The sequence below is a fragment of the Dermacentor albipictus genome, chromosome 1, assembly GCF_038994185.2.
Source record: "Dermacentor albipictus isolate Rhodes 1998 colony chromosome 1, USDA_Dalb.pri_finalv2, whole genome shotgun sequence".
Taxonomy (NCBI): domain Eukaryota; kingdom Metazoa; phylum Arthropoda; class Arachnida; order Ixodida; family Ixodidae; genus Dermacentor; species Dermacentor albipictus.
In genome coordinates, this window is record NC_091821.1 from 239511362 (window position 1) to 239530532 (window position 19171).

The 19171-nt window shown below is 43.0% G+C and overlaps 1 protein-coding gene across 1 annotated transcript in view; it reads left to right on the plus strand.

The window, feature by feature from the left end:
• LOC135901568 (uncharacterized) overlaps window positions 1-19171 on the plus strand; it is a 1085637-nt gene that overhangs the window by 486981 nt on the left and 579485 nt on the right. The window contains exon 5 of the mRNA XM_070531118.1: window positions 10469-10507. Within this exon, the coding sequence (XP_070387219.1) occupies window positions 10469-10507 (39 nt within the window). The remainder of the gene's footprint in view (window positions 1-10468; window positions 10508-19171) is intronic.

Consider the following 19171-nt stretch of genomic DNA (forward strand, 5'->3'; position numbering starts at 1 on the left):
TAGACGGCTCGTTTATATAGGCCGTTTTTTCGTAGGTGCCGCCATATTGTGGACGCAGTGGCGCCGCCTATGAGCAGCGCCATATTGACTTGGGTGAAAGCGGTCTTTTGCATGGCAGGTATACGCTCGGCGGTATAGGCTGTGGCGTTTTTTCTTTTGTTTTTTTTCGGTCGTGCGGTCTGTTTAGTATTACGCGCGTCTTCTACGTGGTAAAAGGTTCTGTGAGACGTGCTGAAGTGGTTTAAGGCGTCATGGCCAGAATTTCTTCTGGCGTTGAGGTGGACGGAACACGCAGCGCGATGTGTGCGCGCAGCGCCTACAATCAGCCTCGGAGATCAATTGTGTATTTCTGAATGTTCCAATCACTAAATGTGACCCTATTGCAGTATTCACCTCTATTTCTCAGCTGCGGTTTAGGAGCCATGAAACATACGCGACGATCGTAGCAGCGTGGGTACCATTCTGCTATGATAGAAGCTGCATGTGATGTTTTACTTTGACAAGCGTTCAAACTGTTCGCTGCAGGTTACATTGCATGACTACTTGATTGTGTGGATGAGGTTTCCGCCGCTGAATAAAATAGTTTTGACAAGTACTAGCAGCATACCTTACAGTCTGAATTTAGCTTGTCCAGCCAAGGGACTGTTTACAAACTGCGTGAGCGTCCTAAGCAGTGGTAGGTGCTGGATTACATATATCTTTGTTCTATATACCGGATAAGCATAAAGCATCAGCGGTTATATATCTCTAAACGTTGTGCGGCGTGACTATGCGAGGTCGTATTGCGGCGTTAGCTCGTTTTTTCTTCCTTTTTCGAGAAAGAAGATCACCAATTTTTTTTTCGGTTGTGTTCATTCCTTTCTCTACGATGCACTGACACGAATTACGGAAATTTTGTCCTCAGAAATAGGCATCGCATTCTTTTTATTCGAACCCTCTCACATATTATGGTTCTATACAGGCCACAAAGACAATGCCGAAGCGCGCAGCTTACATATGTATCGTGCATGCTGGTTCACCAATCAGTCGCAGTGATCGCTCTGTTGAGCAGCGCCATCGGCCTCATGCAGGAAGGCTAGGGCATACATATCGTAATTTGAAGCCTACTAGACTTGAAATGCGCGAGAACGATGCCGGTACATCACAAATATTTGATAGCGCCTACCTTTTAGATATTTCGTGGTTGCCTTAGGTTGGCCGTGCACGAGCATGCGCTCTTATGCCTTGTTTTACTCCCTACGTCAAGGGATCAGATGGTGAGCAGATTTACCATTTCATGCTGCTAATACAGAGCCACCGGTCTTCTTTGTTGAATTAAAACTGATATGAGCAAAATAGTTGACAACACATACACGCACCGCGACTGATAATGTGCATACACCGCAGCTGATAAAGCACGTCACATTTTTGCGCCCCCAAGAGATATTTCCGCGTACTGTAGTAACCGATGCAGCGAAACGCATCCCTGACGACCTTATATGAACCGATATGGCGTAAATTTCACAAAGTGCCATCTAAAACATCTCGAAATCGTTCCGGAGCACGCGACAGCAGTATACTTTCAAGCAGCGCCGTGCCGGATCGCCCAAGCCAGAGAGGAGGAAAGGCGTAAATTTTCAATAAACGAAACAATCAAGTTTAGAACTATGTTACTCAGCAATGAAATATACCAAAATTCTGTCAATTGCCTCTAATAGTACATCTAAAACGAACCAAATTGATATGTCACAAATGAATCTCAAAAATTTAGTAATATGAAGATACAGCTTTCGCAGAACCCTTACTTGTACCGAACGTAACAAATTCACATAAGATATAAAATGACATATTGAATTTGTCCGCCTTCGATGATCTAATGGGTGCCGTTTACATAACGGCGATATCTGTTCTTAATGCAGAGCTATTAATTTGTTAACTTTGTGCTTCTATATTTTAAAACTTGCGAATTTTAAAAAATAATTGTAACAAACGTTAGGCCTATAATCGAAATTCCGCTTACAGCAATCACTAGAATCTAGCTTTCTCTCTAATGCAGCGACTTTCATTAAAATCGTACAGGGGTTATCTTAAAAAAAAAAAAAAACGTTTTGGCGTTTTACATGTATTTGAATTGGCCGCCTCGGAGGTTGGGCCCGAGCTAAAGAGCTTCCGCTTAAATACAATTGAAAGAGAAATTCGTTTCAATTATAACAGACGGCTCGTTTGTATACGTATTCGGAAACTTTGCGTTCTCTGTATAACTTCTCTTTGTGTGTGAACGGTGGCTGTACCTTTAGGGGCTTTTATGTCCTATGCTTCAGATTTTTTCCTGGCGGCGCTTCGTTTCAGCGCTGTACAGGACTATGGCACAGCCATTTACTGTAAGGACATGCGGGGTGATCATTTCTAAGTTCTGCGGAATTTTTAAAAATCGCCTGTGGCAGATAGCATAGTTATTGTCCTTGAGCTGGAACAGGCACGTATGCAAAGGGGGGTGCCCCCCCCCCCCGTAATTAAGTGGCACAACCCCCTCACCCTCCCCGCCCAAGCCACCACTCCTCATATACATTCCTAAAGTGCCGCCAAATCAATGTTGAAACTGCACAGCTATTCGGCGGCCAACATTTTGCTGCCTTTTTCACTCCTTTTCGATGGCAGTAGTTATCGGCATCTCCTGGTGTGTGAAGGCCAATTTTCTCATCGATTCGGTGCCCGCGCGATTAACTTGAGACGCGTTTAGCTGTCACTTTCTATTCAACGGTCACGCGCACCGCTGTTGATTCGTTAGTTCAACCTGCTTTGTTTAAACTGATCCAGGGGCCATGAAAGGAATTCGGTTCGTGGTCAGCTGGGCTGTATGCTCTTGGAACAAGTTGCAGCCGGAGAAAACGCCCGTTACGTTTAACTTTTCCTTTTGCTTCATTTTTTTCCTCGAGTGACGGCTCGCCGCGACGCTGGCATAACCTCGGAACCATATACCCGCGATATGGGTTAGATAAGGCGGAAAATAAAATAATGCGAGACAGTGTCTTTCATTAAACCCCGCAATAAGCCTTAAACCCATAAGCTATATGGCTGTCACACGTTACCTCGTCTGGTTTTGCCCACACATAATTGGCTACTGAAAACAAGAGTTCCAAGGAGTTGAGAAATTAAGCTATCTACTAAGCGAGAGCCAAGGCAACAGCCAAACAGGAATTAAAAGCTAAAATTAACAAATTTAACCGTTATGAAAATATTTATGGATCAGCATCGTTTTATTTAAAAAGAAAGTAGGGAAAACGCCGACAGAAGTGGAGAATAATTGCGTGTATTTTTAATGACGCTTTTACAGTTATCAGTCGGGCCGCCTGACGTAGGCACTTCTCTGCTGTGCTTATGTGGGTGTTCTAACCTTCCGCGGTTGGTACAGTACGTCTAGAACCGCAGCGTCCTGCGCTCTACGCGCTTGTACGCGACTGGCCGCCCCGCATTGTTACGCAGCTTCCCAAATACCAATACGAGTCGATTTGGCACTTGGTAGAGGAGTAAACGAGGTATCCGAAAGAACTGTGATTCTTCCGCAAATATATATTTGTCTATAATTTTTCCAGAGCTAATTCAAAAAACGCTACTATAGCCGGATACAACTTAAGTCTGCAGTGAAGTCCCGCCCACGCCCTTACAACCGCCAGCCACTGATCCTCCGCGAGGCTGCAAATGATTCGTACTTCAAACTATTCTTGTTACCCAAATAAGGCAACAAGCAAAAATAAAATTATTAGTGGGTAATTGTATATGTTTTCCCTTGCCTATTATAATGGAATGGCGAAAGCCTAATTCTTTATTGAACTGAAATAAAATGCTTGCTTCGCTTCAACTATCTATTGTCAAGTTTCACTTCAGTTGGCAGGGAAGTTTCATGAGTAAAACGTGTTCGGCAGTGAAATGAACTGTACCGCAGACTTGAAGAGTGAAATTCTCAGACTCCATACAATTTGTCCATGTCTGTTGCCCACCTCATTGCTTCCGCCGATGAAAAGACTCTTCAAGAACAGCAGACGCTCTGGAGGTATCAAGTATGACGCCATTTTCAAAAGTCCGCATGACAACGATTTTGTTTGCTTCTGTGATTGGCAGCCGGGGTAACACAACCCCGCACAGTCCGTGCGCCTTGGTTTCCAACTGCTGTATTTTTAAGTTGTATTCTGCTATAGTAATCTTTATGTTACCCTTTCGCTTGTTTACTTGTTCTTGGCATTTTTATTCCTGCGATTCTTTCCTGCGCGAATACATTGTACGTGGTTCCTTGTTTGCCAAGTAAAGGAGAGGTGTATCACAGGCGTACTTCTGAGATACACCTTATCTCATTTCTCTTTTGCGGGTTTACGCGTCTGTAGGTGAATGGCGGGCGTGATTAACATTTGTGCTAGTAAAAGTACCCGCCCTCCCAAATTCGCATGGAAAAGTTACGTTGAAATGCCCCCCCCCCCCCTGCCTCCCCCCCCCCCCCGCCGAAGAAAGTGTCCTGGGTACCTGCCTGAGCAAGCGTATTCGAAGAGGTAGACATTACTAGCACAAGAAATCAAAGCGCTTATTTAAATAATAGAAATTCACTAATTAGCTGCTTATATACTTTACGACACATGTTACACTTTACGAATTGTAGCCGTTGAGTATGCAAGAAATATCCACTTCAAATTAATTTCCAGAATTACACCAATTTCGAGATGTTATTTTCCAAAGTGTGGGGCGAAATACATGGGCGTTCCAGTTACATTTCCGCACGACGGTGTCTTTTTACGGCGAGTTTGATGGCGCATATTTTTAAACAGGTATCATTCTGGAAATGCATTCTAAGTGGATATGCCTTGCGTACTCACCGGCTACAATTCGTTAATTGCTATATGTGCCGTAAAGTAACTAAGTTAATTTTTGTTCATTAGATGCTTGTCTGTTTAGATTTCACCTGAAAGTAATATCCGCCTATCGTAATAATCCAGCTCAAGGACTAAGACTATTATCTGCAACAAGAGATATTTAAAAATTCCGTAAAACTTGAACATTATCACCCGGTATATAGCCTCCAGCCCTTTCTTCGGCTGATTGTTCATTGCTCTTCGATTTCTTCTTTAACCTCTGAACCTATCGAGGTGATATAATTATACTTTTGTAGCACCGGATTCTGGTGTCAGAAATAGGGTGGCTCGAGGACAACATGGAAAAAAGAATTCAGAACTTGTCTTTGTTATCCCGCTGTAGCGTTACCGACATGGACACGGCACTAGGAGCACTGGGGTGCTATTCTAGACATCGACAACTTTCGCCATAACGTCGAATGCTGTAATCGCGGCCATATGAGCCAACCATAAGAGCCGTAGCAGGTTTCTGCGTCAACCATTCTTGAGCCTAAAGCTTCCTCTTAAAGCTAAAGCTTCCTTTTAAGAGGAAGCTTTAGCTCGGGTGCTCCTATCTAAATACATGTAAAAGGAGAATTCGTTTTTCTCGGCAACCACTGCACCAAATTTGACGGGGTTTGTTGCATTTAAAAGAAAAAACTTAAAATCTAGTGACTGTTGGTTTCGAATTTTTGAGTTAGGTTGTCAATTTTTTTATTACAAATTGGCGAAAATCGAAAATTTTCAAAAAACGAAACTATCAAGTTTACAACTCTGTAACTCAACCATTAAAAATGATAATGCAATTCTGTAAATTGCATCTAGTAGTACATCCAAAGCGGACAAAATTGATATGTTACACATGAAAATAAAAATAATTTAATCATAGAGAAATACAACTTCTCCAAAACCGTTGTAACCAACGTAACAAATTCACGTAAGGTGTAAAATCACATATTGAATTTGTCCGCTTTGAGTGATCTAATGGATGCCGTTTACAGAACCGCGATATCATTTCTTTATGCAAAGCTATGGATTTGTAAACTTCGTGCTTCTATTTTTTTCTAACGGTCAAATATTTGAAAATCGTTTTAAGAAAATTCAAGCCCTAAATCGAAATTCGGCTTCCAACCGTCACTAGAATTTAACTTTCTCTTTCAAATGCAACAAATTTCATCAAAATCGGTCCAGGGGTTATCTCATAAAGACGTTCTTGCGTTTTACACCTATTTGAATAGGCCGCGTCGGAGTTGGGCCCGAGCTAAAGCTTCCTCTTAAGAGAAGTGTGTCGAGCATCCGCACAACAGCGGTTTTTAAACACTCGGTCCTCTCCCGATACAAGGTGATGCGAACGTTCGTTTCGTCATCACAAACTAGCCGCCTCCCCGCAGGACGGTCCACACACACACATGCACACACACACGTGTTTACGGTGCGAAACCGAGAGCACACGAATTTCATACAACTCGGGACCGTTCCGGGTAGCGCGTTGTCTTGCGTCTTGGTCGGTGCGTGGGAAGGAGTGTCCGTCGGCGTCCCCGCGGCAGCTCCCCCGCCCGTAGATCAGGTCCGCTTTGTCGTGTTGCGCACAAAGCCTGCTTCATCGAACTCCTTCAGTCACAACGCATCCTAGCTGAACCGACTAAGAGTGGAGGATGCGCGTATTGATATCGACACAAAGTCGACTTCGCCACGCCCTGGCTAGAGGTTGGCGGCGATGCTCCCGAGATGTTGCTTCCACAGTCGCAACTGGTTGGCAAAACTTGTACTGCAGCTGGCCTTTCTTAACAACACACACACACACACACACACACACACACACACACACACACACACACACACACACATATATATATATATATATATATATATATATATATATATATATATATATATATATATATATATGGATTGTACGCACTCTGGGAATCGATGTAAGCGAAGCTTTGTGTGCTGTTCCCATTTATTGGAGATAATTAGCGGAGATGTTGATAGCGCATGTTCTGTGTGTGTTTGTGTGTGGTTGTGTGTGTGTGTGTGTGTGTGTGTGTGTGTGTGTGTGTGTGTGTGTGTGTGTGTGTGTGTGTGTGTGTGTGTGTGTGCGTGCGTGCGTGCGTGGGTTCTGCTTAGAGAAATGAGCTGCAAATGTACTTAGGTGTATTTCTTTTTCATGTAGCGTCAAATTTGGTGGCGTGATGACCAACACACATTTCCACGCGTCTCAAGTCAGCCTGTGTTGTTAGACGTTTGAGGTAAAGTTTCGCGCGTATACTAGCCCCAACTTGCCATTTGAATAATATTATACATCCTTCCTTATACATCAGGCAGGCGCCATCACAAAACACGACGCTGTACGCGAGGCGCAACAACGTTTTGCGTTTTTTGTGGACCTACGCCACCCGCCGCCTTTCTCTTTTCATGCTGTAAAGGCTAATTATTGTTATATCATGCTAAGGTATGCACGATGCAAGTGTAATACACGTTTTTTTTTTCAAATTCAGGAAAGAAAAAAAGATTTATTTATATAACGTTTATGGTTCATTGTTAGGTTGATGGGACGTTTTCATTGCCCCAAACACAGCAGCACGGCTATGAGAGACGCCGCAGTAGAAGGTTGTGGCTTATATCATATCACCTCCTTCACGTTTACCTAAATTTAGGTACTAGATTGTCTTTACGTTCGTTTCCATTAGACTACGGCCAGCGCGGCAGGGAGCTGAACCCGCGACATCGTGTTCAGAAGAACGCCATGTCCAGTGAGCCACCGAAATTAGGTTGCTTATTTATTCGGAGCACAAAGGGGAGCCATAGCTGAAGTTGACGTTTTCACGGAGCAACATACTGAAGGACAAGTCATGGGGCCCAGAACACCTCAGCCTGAACAGCACTGTTCATTGCTTTATTTTGTACTAGGACTAAAAGGATGGCACATATTTTTTGCATACAACAGGCAACCAATGACAGTAGATAACCCAGGAAAATTTTACCGAAATGCGGAAGACTGTTTTTCTTAGTTCGCGTGCGAAAACTCAAATTGTCGACGTTTTGCGATTGTTTAGATTTTGCCGCTAAAATGAAATATACTGGTACGAAAAACAGACTAAATACTGTTGTTGGTTTAACACGTAGCCAAGTGTGGAGAGGAAGAAACTCGCAATAAATTCACGGTAACAAAACATTAAAAATGTACAAAGTGGCCGACTTTCCTGTCTCTTATTCAAAAGCCAGGTCGGCCATTTTTCCGTTGTGTTATGCGCTTGCGTAAAAAAAAAATTTGAGTGAATTTTACGAAGTTGTCTTTGATAGGTATAAAAAGTGTGAGAGCATAAAACGTTTCGTAATTTTTGTACACTCGCTCTCTCAAAGTCGGAAAATCGCGGAACAGCATAAGCACCTGTTTGCAGTTTGTGAGAGTTTACGTTTTTTCGTGCTGAAACAAAGGCATGCGCTAAAAAATTAAGCTCGGTTCCGATGTGTTAAGGCGCTTGTCATAGTAATGCTGGCGTCCACATACAACAGCGACAAAGACAACAACAATAAGAAGAACACCAATAATAGTAGTAAATTGGAGTAGTAAGATCGGTCTGAATATTCTTTGCAAAAGAGCACGGGACATGTGCTCATCAGACCACCTAATTATCTGCCGTCCTCGACTGTGGTTGCCTTCTCTTGGCACCCATCTGTCCTGTGCATTACACCACCTCCCCAGCTCCGTTCCTTCCTCTTAAGAGGAAGCTTTAGCACGGGTGCTCCTATCTAAATACATGTAAAAGGATAAGTCGTTTTTCTGGGAAACCACGGCACCAAATTTGATGAGGTTTGTTGCACTTAAAAGAATAACTGAAAATCTAGTGACTGTTGGTATCGAATTTTTTACTTTGGTTGTCAATTTTTTACTGAAAATTGGCAAAAAACAAAACTATCAGGTTTACAACCCTGTAACTGAGCATCGAAAAATTATAATACAATTCTGTAAATTGCATCTAATAGTACATCTAAAGCGGACAAAATTGATATGTTACACATGAAGCAAAAAAGAACTAGTTATATGGAAATACAGCTTTTGCAATACCCTTGTAAACAACGTAACAAACAAATAAGCTGTAAAATTACATGTCGAATTTGTCCGCTTTCAATGATACAATAGATGCCGTTTACACAACTGCGATATCTATTCTTGATGCAGAGCTATTAATTTTTAAACTTCGTGCTTCTATATTTTTCAAACATTCACGACCTAAATCGGAATTCAGCTTCCAACTGTCACTAGAATTGACCTTTCTCTCTCAAATGCAACAAATTTCATCAAAATCGGTCCAGGGGTTTCTCATAAAAGCGTTTTCACGTTTTACGTGTATTTGAATAGGCCGCGTCGGAGTTAGGCCCGAGCTAAAGCTTCCTCTTAAGGGAAGCTTTAGCTCGGGCCCAACTCCAACGCGGCCTATTCAAATGCATGTAAAATGCAAAAACATTTTTCTAAGGTAACTTCTCGACCGATTTTAATGAAGTTTGTTGCATTTGAGGGAGAAAGCCAAATTCTAGTGACTGCATGTTGGAAGCGGAATTTCAATTTCGGGCCTGAATTTTGTTAAAATGATTTTCAAATATTCCACAGTTTGAAAAAATACAAGCACGAGGTTCACAAATTCATAGCTCTGCATCAAGAACAGATATCGCAGTTCTGTAAACGGCATCCACTAGATCATTGAAAGCGGACAAATTCGATGTGTCATTTTACATCTTGCGTGAAGTTGTTACATTGTTTACAAGAGATCTGCAAAAGCTGTATTTCCATGTTATTAATTTTTTTGAGATTCATGTGTAACATATCAATTTTGTCCGCTTTGGATGTGCTATTAGATGCATTTCAGAGAATTGTATTATAATTTTTTCTTGATGAGTTATAGAGTTGTAAACTTGATAGTTTCGTTTTTCAAAATTTCCGATTTTTGCCAATTTTTAACAAAAAATTGACGACCTAATTCGAAAATCCGAAACCAACAGTCACCAGGAATTCTCATTTTCATGTAGTTAGATAGGATCACCCGAGCTAAAGCTTCCTCTTAACGTCAACTAGACAATCGACTTCCCCCTTTGCTCTCTAATCGACAACATTACGACTAAAATTTTTCGTTCCATCACTCGTTGCGCAGTCAACTTTTTTTTTTGCTCAAGCCTCTTTCTTAAACTCAGCGTTTCTCTACCCCATACGTTAGTACCGGTAGAATGCAACGATTGTACACTTTTCTTTTCGAGGATAGCGGTAAGTTGCCGGTAATGGTTTGGTAATGCCTGCGAGAATGCGCTCCCAGACGTTGCTATCCTTCTGTATATTTCCTTGCCGTGATCACGGTCCATTGTGAGCAATTGACCTAGATAAACGTACTCCTCGCGCAGACCCTAGAGGGTGACTGGGGATCATGAATTTTTGTTCTCTTTCCAGGGTACTAAACATTACCTTTGTCTTCTGCATATGAATCTTCAACTCTGCTCTTACACTTTCCCGACTAAGGCCCTCAATCATCTGTTGCAATTCAACTTGAGAGTTGTTGAACATAGTATGTAAGAGATACATGTATACTGACGTATAATTCTTTCATTTTCCATCGCAGACCGCAACTCCAGTCTTCAAGCATCGTCTTGACATGCAGGTGAGCTCCACTTTTGTTCTCTGTCCATTGGAAGAGCGGGCCCAACATGGTGGCTCGGTTACGATTTCACAATCCCGTAAAATGCCGTTGTGTAGCAGGACCTGCAACGCCTGGGCCATGTTCCAGTTCAGCTATAAGCCCATGCCAACAGACACAAAAAAGGAATGCCTTCGTATTCCTACCTCGCTACACCGCAGCCCTGGACGATAAAAACCGAATCAAAAGACCCGTTATTCCTCTGCGGAACTAGGCCGACATAAGTTGGTAATGAACTATATCTTCCTTAATTACTTATTTTAGGTTCTATGGTGCGATTGCGAAATTGAAGCCGAGCACAAGCGAAGTCATGCCTGCTGAGCCCCACATTCAGATGTATCTGTCTCCGAAATCAGCTAAAACAGTGCGTTGGCCTTCAAGTTAAAGTCTTACCCGACAGCTATCAATCAATCAATCAATCAATCAATCAATCAATCAATCAATCAATCAATCAATCAATCAAACTGATAGAAAAATTATTTTGGGAAACATGAACGCCAATGCACTGTGTAGCACACTTTGAATGCGGATATCTCTTGTGGTGCTAGTCTGAGGACTTCTCCTAAGCAAACACGACTTCACAACCGCTCGAAGTTCATTATTGCCTTTGTTTCAGCAGAAAAAGATATGAACTTAGAAAAGTGGGAACTGCGGCATCACGTTCTGACTTTTAGAGAATAAGAAATGTTAGTAAAGCTTTTTTGTTTTCATGCTCTTTTACCTACTTTACAGAACTTTGGTACTGGTATAAAATAAACTCGAAATTGTGCGCGAGCCCTCAACACAAACAAATAAAGGCAAACATGGTTTTTTGAACAAGTACTACAAAACGGGTCTTTTTTTAATTCTTTAACGCGTCTTGCTATCGTGTGTTTGTGTTCATACATTGCTATATGCTAAATGCGCAGAAATCTGTATTTTATGTTTCCTACTTACCGCCGTTAATAAATTCATTTATTAATATTTATTATTAACGCGTCGAAAAGTTGAACATTTCCGATCACGCACTAGAACAGGCCACCGTTTTTTGTTTCGCACAAATTTCCTCATTGTCTCTCCTCATTGGTAATCTGCTATATGCAAAATACATGCGGCATTTTTTTTGTTCTGATAAAAAACCGAATAATTGTGAAGTATAGGCTCCGGATACCAGTATAGGCTAGGCTACGGAACTACTTGCAATATTCACAACAAAAAGACAGCAGATGTGTGCGACCATGGAGAATTACAACCCGATTTCCAACGAAGCTGTTTCTTTCGAACAGCTGCAGTAAAAGTTTCAGTTTCTTGTTTCGCATACTTTTAAAAAATTGTCCTGTGTATACACCTTGTCCCACATAACTTCAGCGAAAGCTTTAAAAATGAAAGGCACTCCGGAGGCGAGTTGAACCGAATGCATAATGTTAGCACTGGCCTAGAGTTACCCAGGCTTTTTTTTTTCCTATTAACTAACGGATAAGTCCTGTTTAACTAATCAAGTTTTTCAGTACTGGCTGCAGACCCCAAGTGTGATACAAAAGTTGTAGAGCACCTTGAGAAACCTCTCAATAAATTGTTTCCAACACGACATATTTCCCGTGATGCTTTTTTCAGCGTTCCATAGAAAGCCCGCGAAACATGAAAGAATACCACGTGATCGGGAACTTCTACACTGTTATTCTGCTGCTCTCAAGCGTGCGATGAATGAACGAGGTCGGCTGCAGCGAGACTGGCCTGCGACAGGGCGTTATGTCTGGTGTAGGTATCTGGGCATGCGGCTCTTATTACATGACGGTGCAAATGAGTGGCCGAGTGGTGCCGAAGCGATACAGCGCCTAAGGCCACGAAAAAGAAAAAAACTAAAGCAGCGTTTTGATTGTCCTTGAAAGAAGGAAAGGGCGAAGCGAGTGGGAACGATGGAAGGCGATGACGGCTGCTACAATTTTGCTTTTGTACACAAATGACGCTGTAGTAGTTTTCGAATTGAACGACGATGCTACAACTTTTAATCTTAGGGCTCGAATAACAGCGGATAAATCGCACGCGGACGATAAGTAATGGTAAAAAAACCTTGACTATATTGAAGGAAGATTACGCATGTCTTCCTCAGACGATATCATAAGAAGCCAACAAACACTGACACCAAGGACAACATAGGAGAAATTACTTGTGCTTAATGAATGAATAAATAAATGAAAAATAGTGTAATTAAAGTGGATGAAAAAACAACTTACCGCAGGTGGGAACCGAACCCACAACCTTCGTATTTCGCGTGCGATGCTCTACCAAACTGAGCTTCCGCGGCGCTGTTTCCCCACCCACTTTCTTGGGTATTTATATGTACTAGTAGAACCCTGGGAGTGTTAGCCAGGGCCACCACTCACAGACCTTGGCGGCGGACGTGGAACGTCCTTTTTGCTGCAGGCGTCGCGAGAACTTCACCTTTTTGGTTGAAGGCAACTGGTCAATGAAGCAACATATGCTACCTGAATGCATCAATGTAGCCGGATTCGAGGCCCTCTTATGTAATAAACGAGAAGAAAGGGGGTTATAGCAGAGGGGCCCGATTTTTATTAGTCATAAGAAGCCAACAAAAGTTTGTTGGCTGCTCGTTTATTACCTTTTTAATATATATTACTGTATTTATAGTATATATAATTAATATATGTATTTATTTATTATATTTTAAATATATATATAATTCGTTAAAATAATATATGTTAATACGGCATATGTGCCGACAGTTACACCTGTAAGAAGTTGATTCGATTTTTTATGATGATAAGATACTGAGACAACAACGCTGCGTAGGCCATCTCTGGACAGAGATAAAAAGTTCCAGCATTCGATAATCCAATGATTTCATGCCGTAAGGCACACAATTGTTGGGTGCGGCTGATTATAATACTTTATCCTACCCTCCCCCTCGCCCGCAGCTTAAATGTAGCAAGCTGATTCGAATACGGATATAGCCGCCCCCAAAATCTGGACATGATGAAAACCGCGCAAGTTGACATTTGTTAAGGCGGGAACGGCCCAGCGCCAGGAGTTCGCAACGCCAGCATCCATGGTGAATCCCGCGCGTCGTCCGATACTGGGCGTCCCAAGAAGGCCCAGAGGACGATCCTCGCTGTCCAATCAGAGGATGCGTAGTAAAGAAAAGCGTTACTTAAGTGGTGACTCTGCTTTTTCCTTATGACTTCTCTCCATATGCATGTGCATATATTAAGAAAGGAAATTTAGCTTCAGCTGTACTTCTGTTGGACTTTCCAGCATGCCGCCGACAGTGGCTACTTTCAGAAATGGAAGGGCAGATTACCCCACCCTCGGTATATGCGCCTATGGTTTGTGCCATGTGCTCTGTTGCTACAGAAGGAACACAGGTGCCTTTTATCAGAAATACAAAGGCGTCACTAGTTCTAGTTACTGTAGCTCAGTGGACGTGGCGTACTCCTGCTGAACACGATTTCGCGTGTTCGACTCGCTACCGCGGAGGCCGCATTCGAATGGAGACGAACGAATATTCACTTCAGTACTTATTTTTATGTAAACTTAAAGTCTAAGAGGTAGTGTAACGTAATCCACACCCTTCTACTTCGGAATATCTTACCACCCTATATGCGAGTCTGCTCTGAGGCGGTGAAAACGGTTCTGCCAACTACTCAGCTATAAATATTAAGGAAATGAATCGATTCTTGTTGTAAAATCGTCTATTATACTTGCATCCTGTTAAAAAATTTAATTCTGGGGATTTATGTACCAAAGCCACGATACGATTGTGAGGCTTGCTGTAGTGGGGGACTACGGAATAATCTTGACCACCTTGGTTTCTTTAACGTGCATCCAATGTACGCTGCTCTTGCATTTCGCCACCGTTGAAATGCGGCCGCCGCGGCCACCAAGATTCGATCCTGCGTCCTCGGGCTTTGCAAGCGCAACGCGAAAGCCACTAGTATATGCCAGCACGGTGCGTCTTGCATCGCGTAAGTCAAATGAAATTAAGCTTTACAGCATGAAAAGCGAATGACATGGAGTTGCGCAGGTTCTCAAAATGCAACAAAAGCCGTTGCGCCTCCTGTATTGCAGTGTCGTGCCTTGGCAGCGTTGTGTTTTGGGAGGGCTCATGTTTCATGCGCGTTCACCAAGAAGCAACTTGCAGTAGTTCAAAAAAGAAAAGAAAGAAAGAAGGAAATAATCTTATGAATCCGTAAGGACAAAGATTTGGCTATAATAGCCGTAAAACATTACATAAAGGTATCAGAACACCGGCTTACTTTAGGTTCGTGGAAATCCGTGTTGGTCATCACACGACACGATCTGACGCTAGATAATAAAGCAATGTCTCACACTGTGTGTCTACTTTTTTATATCTGTGGTGTCTCTTTCTAACTAGAAAAAAAGAAAAGGCATTCGAAGTTCTCTTTCAACATCAAGAGATTAGACGTGGAGATGTAGCTGCATATTATTAAATAATAGATACATTATTAAATAATAGATACATACATTATTAAAGACGACCTCCTCGTTTACAGCAAGCTAACGGAAATGAAGTCTTCATACGAGGTGCCACAATTAGTTGGTTTTGAGGAATCGCAGGTTCGGATCACGCCACGGTTTACATCCGTTAATCGAGCGGTATTGAATACACGTGAGCTTGGACTCCAGAGTGCTTCCGGGACTTTTTGACCATTTCTCATTAGACGGCGTTTCATTTCCTGCCAACAGCTTTTACTATTCCGAATGTGGCAGCTCATAATATAGAAACAACGCTTTCGGTGATGTATTAAGGAGCGCGTACCGTACCTTCTTACGATCTCATAAACAGGCTACGCAAGGCGGGTCAAACAATATAGCCACACTCACGGCAGATAATAGCTCTGAAGGCATGTCTGCACACTTAACATATCTCTGTGCTCATACCGTGACTGGAGTCGATGCGTCCGCGCGTGTATCTTTGAGGAAAACGTACCAAGCCCCGTGAAATTCCCACGTTCCGGTCTTGTGCTTTACTGTATTACTGCACTACATCGTGTATTCTTCACCGCATTTCAGCGCTGTAATGTGGCGAAGCTGATTATAAGGAATCAATTGTTATGCAACGCATGACCACTTCGGCTTGTTTAGGGAGTCACCCAAAGCTCGCGGTGCACGGGCGTTCTTGCGTCGGGCGTCTCCACTCGCAAAGCGGACGCTGCGACTTCGCGACCAACAGGACACACGACAGCCGCTGGGTCATTTGTGAAACAACGTCGGTCTTAGGTTTGCTTACCCCGATTCGAGGGCGCGTATACATTCACTGCGATCCGGACCTTGTCTGGGCGCTTTCTATGGTCACATTCGATCCCCGTCACACGCACTTTGCAAACGCATCACCGGCGTTCGATCTTCGCCCATACTTGACTGCAGAATAGGACGTTGAACCGTTTAACTAGGAGTCGTAGCAGTCGTAGCCGACAGAAATGTAAACACAGTAACCACATTTCATGTTTTCCTGGCTTCGTCAACGCTTCGCCTGCTTGTTGGACGCCTGCGCCACCTTTATAATTTGAAAGGACTTCATTATAGCTTAGTTATCTAGACACGTCATAACTATTTTTTTACACATCATGATCGTCAGTAATTCTTAAATTACTGCGCGGAAAGGTTGCCTTTTCACGTCCACGTAGCTTCACTGAAGACCAGCCGATCGATTCATATTGCAACTGGCAATGTCATTCCGTTTAAAAAAAGTAAACAAAGGTAAATAAATAGAAACATTTAGGACACCAAAGTTTGCTATTTGTACAAAATAATACTGAAAAAAAATTTTATAACTTGCGCTTAAAAGCATAAAAGTCAAGCAACCTGCACCATGTGTAATTGCAAAACCCTGGCTACATTGGGCAACATAACATTGAAACAAAAGCATTTGTAATGGTTGCATTTTATTATCATTTGCTAAACAATTTTAATTAGTTTGCAGTTACTAGGAAGAGGATTGTGCACAATTACAATGTCAGTAAACACAAAAGTAAGGCAACCATGTGTAATTCTAAAAGTCTGGTATTTATGGTAAAATTTTGAACAAAGTCCGCCATATCTTGTCTTTCAGTCCTTGTGAAAACAAAAAGTAAACAATTGTATACAATAGTAAGATACAACAATGCAGCAAAACTTGACCATTACTCATAAACGGCCAGTTTTGACAACACGCCCACGGGCCGCAGTTTCTCACTTATATTACAACATACGAATTGAAAAACAGTCAGTCCGACAAACTAGTCATCCTCTATAATTTGGCCAAGAAGTTATAACAACGAAAGTGTGTCTGTTCGCATTTACGAAAGCGTCTATGTTCCTGTCAAACTGAAATCCAAGCCATGTATGACGTTTATCTGCTCTCATGTCACCTTATATTTTCACAACTAACTCAGTTATTTGCGCAATAAAGTGTTGGCTAAAATATTTAGAAAGCAAGTTATGTACCTGTGCGTGTTACCAAACGTTCCTTCTCTTATTTGAGGTATGCATCATGTGACGCTGTAGCAGACGACGTAGCAGACGCCACGATCATCACGGGTGCTTTTTCGCGAATTTGTTGCTTGAAGAGCATTTAGTAGCCTTCGAGGGCGCAGAAATGTGTCGGGAATGCCTCCAGTCTTTTTGCGCGTTTATATTGCCCCCTTGAATGTGTCCAAGTGCCCAAAGACGTAGCACACTTTGCACATTTATGTTCGCACACACTTTGCGCACACTGTTCTGAAGTCCATATTCTTGCTTACACGGTTGACGTTGCAGCGTTTTGTTCAGACCAATAAAGGGTGACTTGGGTGATACTGCATCAGTTTTGTTTACGTGGCGGTAGCGCAAAAAACTGGCATAAATGTTTTGGTTACTTATACGGGGTTTGCAAACGGCGCTTTCGGAAATGTTTAAACTTTAATAGCCTCTTGATTTGGTGAGTATGTAGGATTCCCAGTGGTAATATGCAGGAGAGTGGCCTTTACTTGTGGCGGAACACAATCAAGCTCCTTCATTGAACAGAATGGTGCGATGGATGCGACTAGACTACATTTACTCGTGTCATAATTTGCAGTGTGTTCTTTGCGAGCTTACTGCGCTGCGTGCTCAGTGGGTCTCCTCTTGCTTCCGGGAGAACCACGGTGGGGTGCGAACGCAGTCTGCGACACGTTTCCATTGCGTAGGTCGTAATGGCAGCTGCCCAGCCAGGCCGACCGTTTGCTTCACCCGTCTGCAGTGCCAAATACTTTCGCGAAGACGGCTTTTCATTGCATAATCATTGTGAGTTCCGGAAGAGGCCTCGTCGGCTAGTAGATTCGGCGTCTGCTATCGCGATTCTGTCTTCATTTACCTAAATTCCAGCTGCAACACGAATACAACTACAAGGAACTTTCGCGTGAATGTTGTGTTACATGCACCCCAGGGCTGAGCCTGAATGTATGAGAAATAATAATTCGTTCCTTCGTGGTTGTCTTTAGTTGTACAAAGGCAAGGGATGCGTTCGTACGCGTGTACCAACCTGAATCATACGTCTCGATTGTTGTAACAGAAATGTTCATTAACTTTTGTTTGAATTTTATTTATTTTTCTCAGGTCGGCTTCCTTGCTGCTGAGAATGAGCAGCCGTTTAGTATTTGTGCTTTCTGATTGCCATACGAAGCTCCGTACACGCGCCTCAATTCTGCCATTCCCTCCACCCCCTTTCTTTTTCTCGCGAGAATTTCGCGACAGCTTGGAATAAGCGGCCAATTTCTGTATACTTTATGTGAACATATATGCGTCACGAGTCAACGTTGGATCGTCGGGTAGCAGGACGTTACATGACAGCCCCGTGACGAAGTCAAAGCAAAAAGCTAGTCTGTGCAATGGTCACTACCGAGAGTTTTGTGCGAGATAAACAGACATGATTATGAACGCAGATACCTTCCCGAGTACCTGTCGGGCATACGCTGACAAATTGTAACCACAATTTCAACTGCCGGTAGGAACCTTAATCGGTAGGATCGATCACGAGGAGTCAGTAACGGCTTTCTTTTACTCCTCGTTTTGGGTGCGAAATCAGTACACATGTAAGCAGCCCTTAGCATACAAATGTCGTTGCCGACGTCAGGCAACTTTCCGAGGTGCGCACCAATACGGCGTCACTTCAGCGTAGCTAAGCCAAGAAAAGTAGCCATTGCCATGGTCAGCCACGTACCCAGGGAGGGGGGCGGAATTATGCGGCATACCCTCCCCCTCTCCCCGCCCATGCCACCACTCCTCACACATATTCATAGAGCGCCGAGAAATCAATCTATTCCGCAGTCAATATTTTGCTGCCTTGTACCGTGAAAGCTGTATGTGACTAACCTTCCGAAGCTTTTCGGCAGCCGTCAAAAAAAATTATCATGTGGGCCGATCCTGGTGATAGTGCAGAAACGGTCCAAGCTCAATGGCACATACCCCTCTGTGCCCGGAAACCTGTAACGCGCCCTTAGCAATATTCGGAGTGGGCCCACGTATGGGGAATGCTTAACGCCTGCTTCACCTACGCCGGGGTTCGCCCCGGCATTGGACTACCTTGGCTATGGATTCACATATGCGGAGCACTCAGCGCCTGTTTACCCGCCGTGGTTGCTTAGTGGCTATGGTGTTGGGCTGCTGAGCACG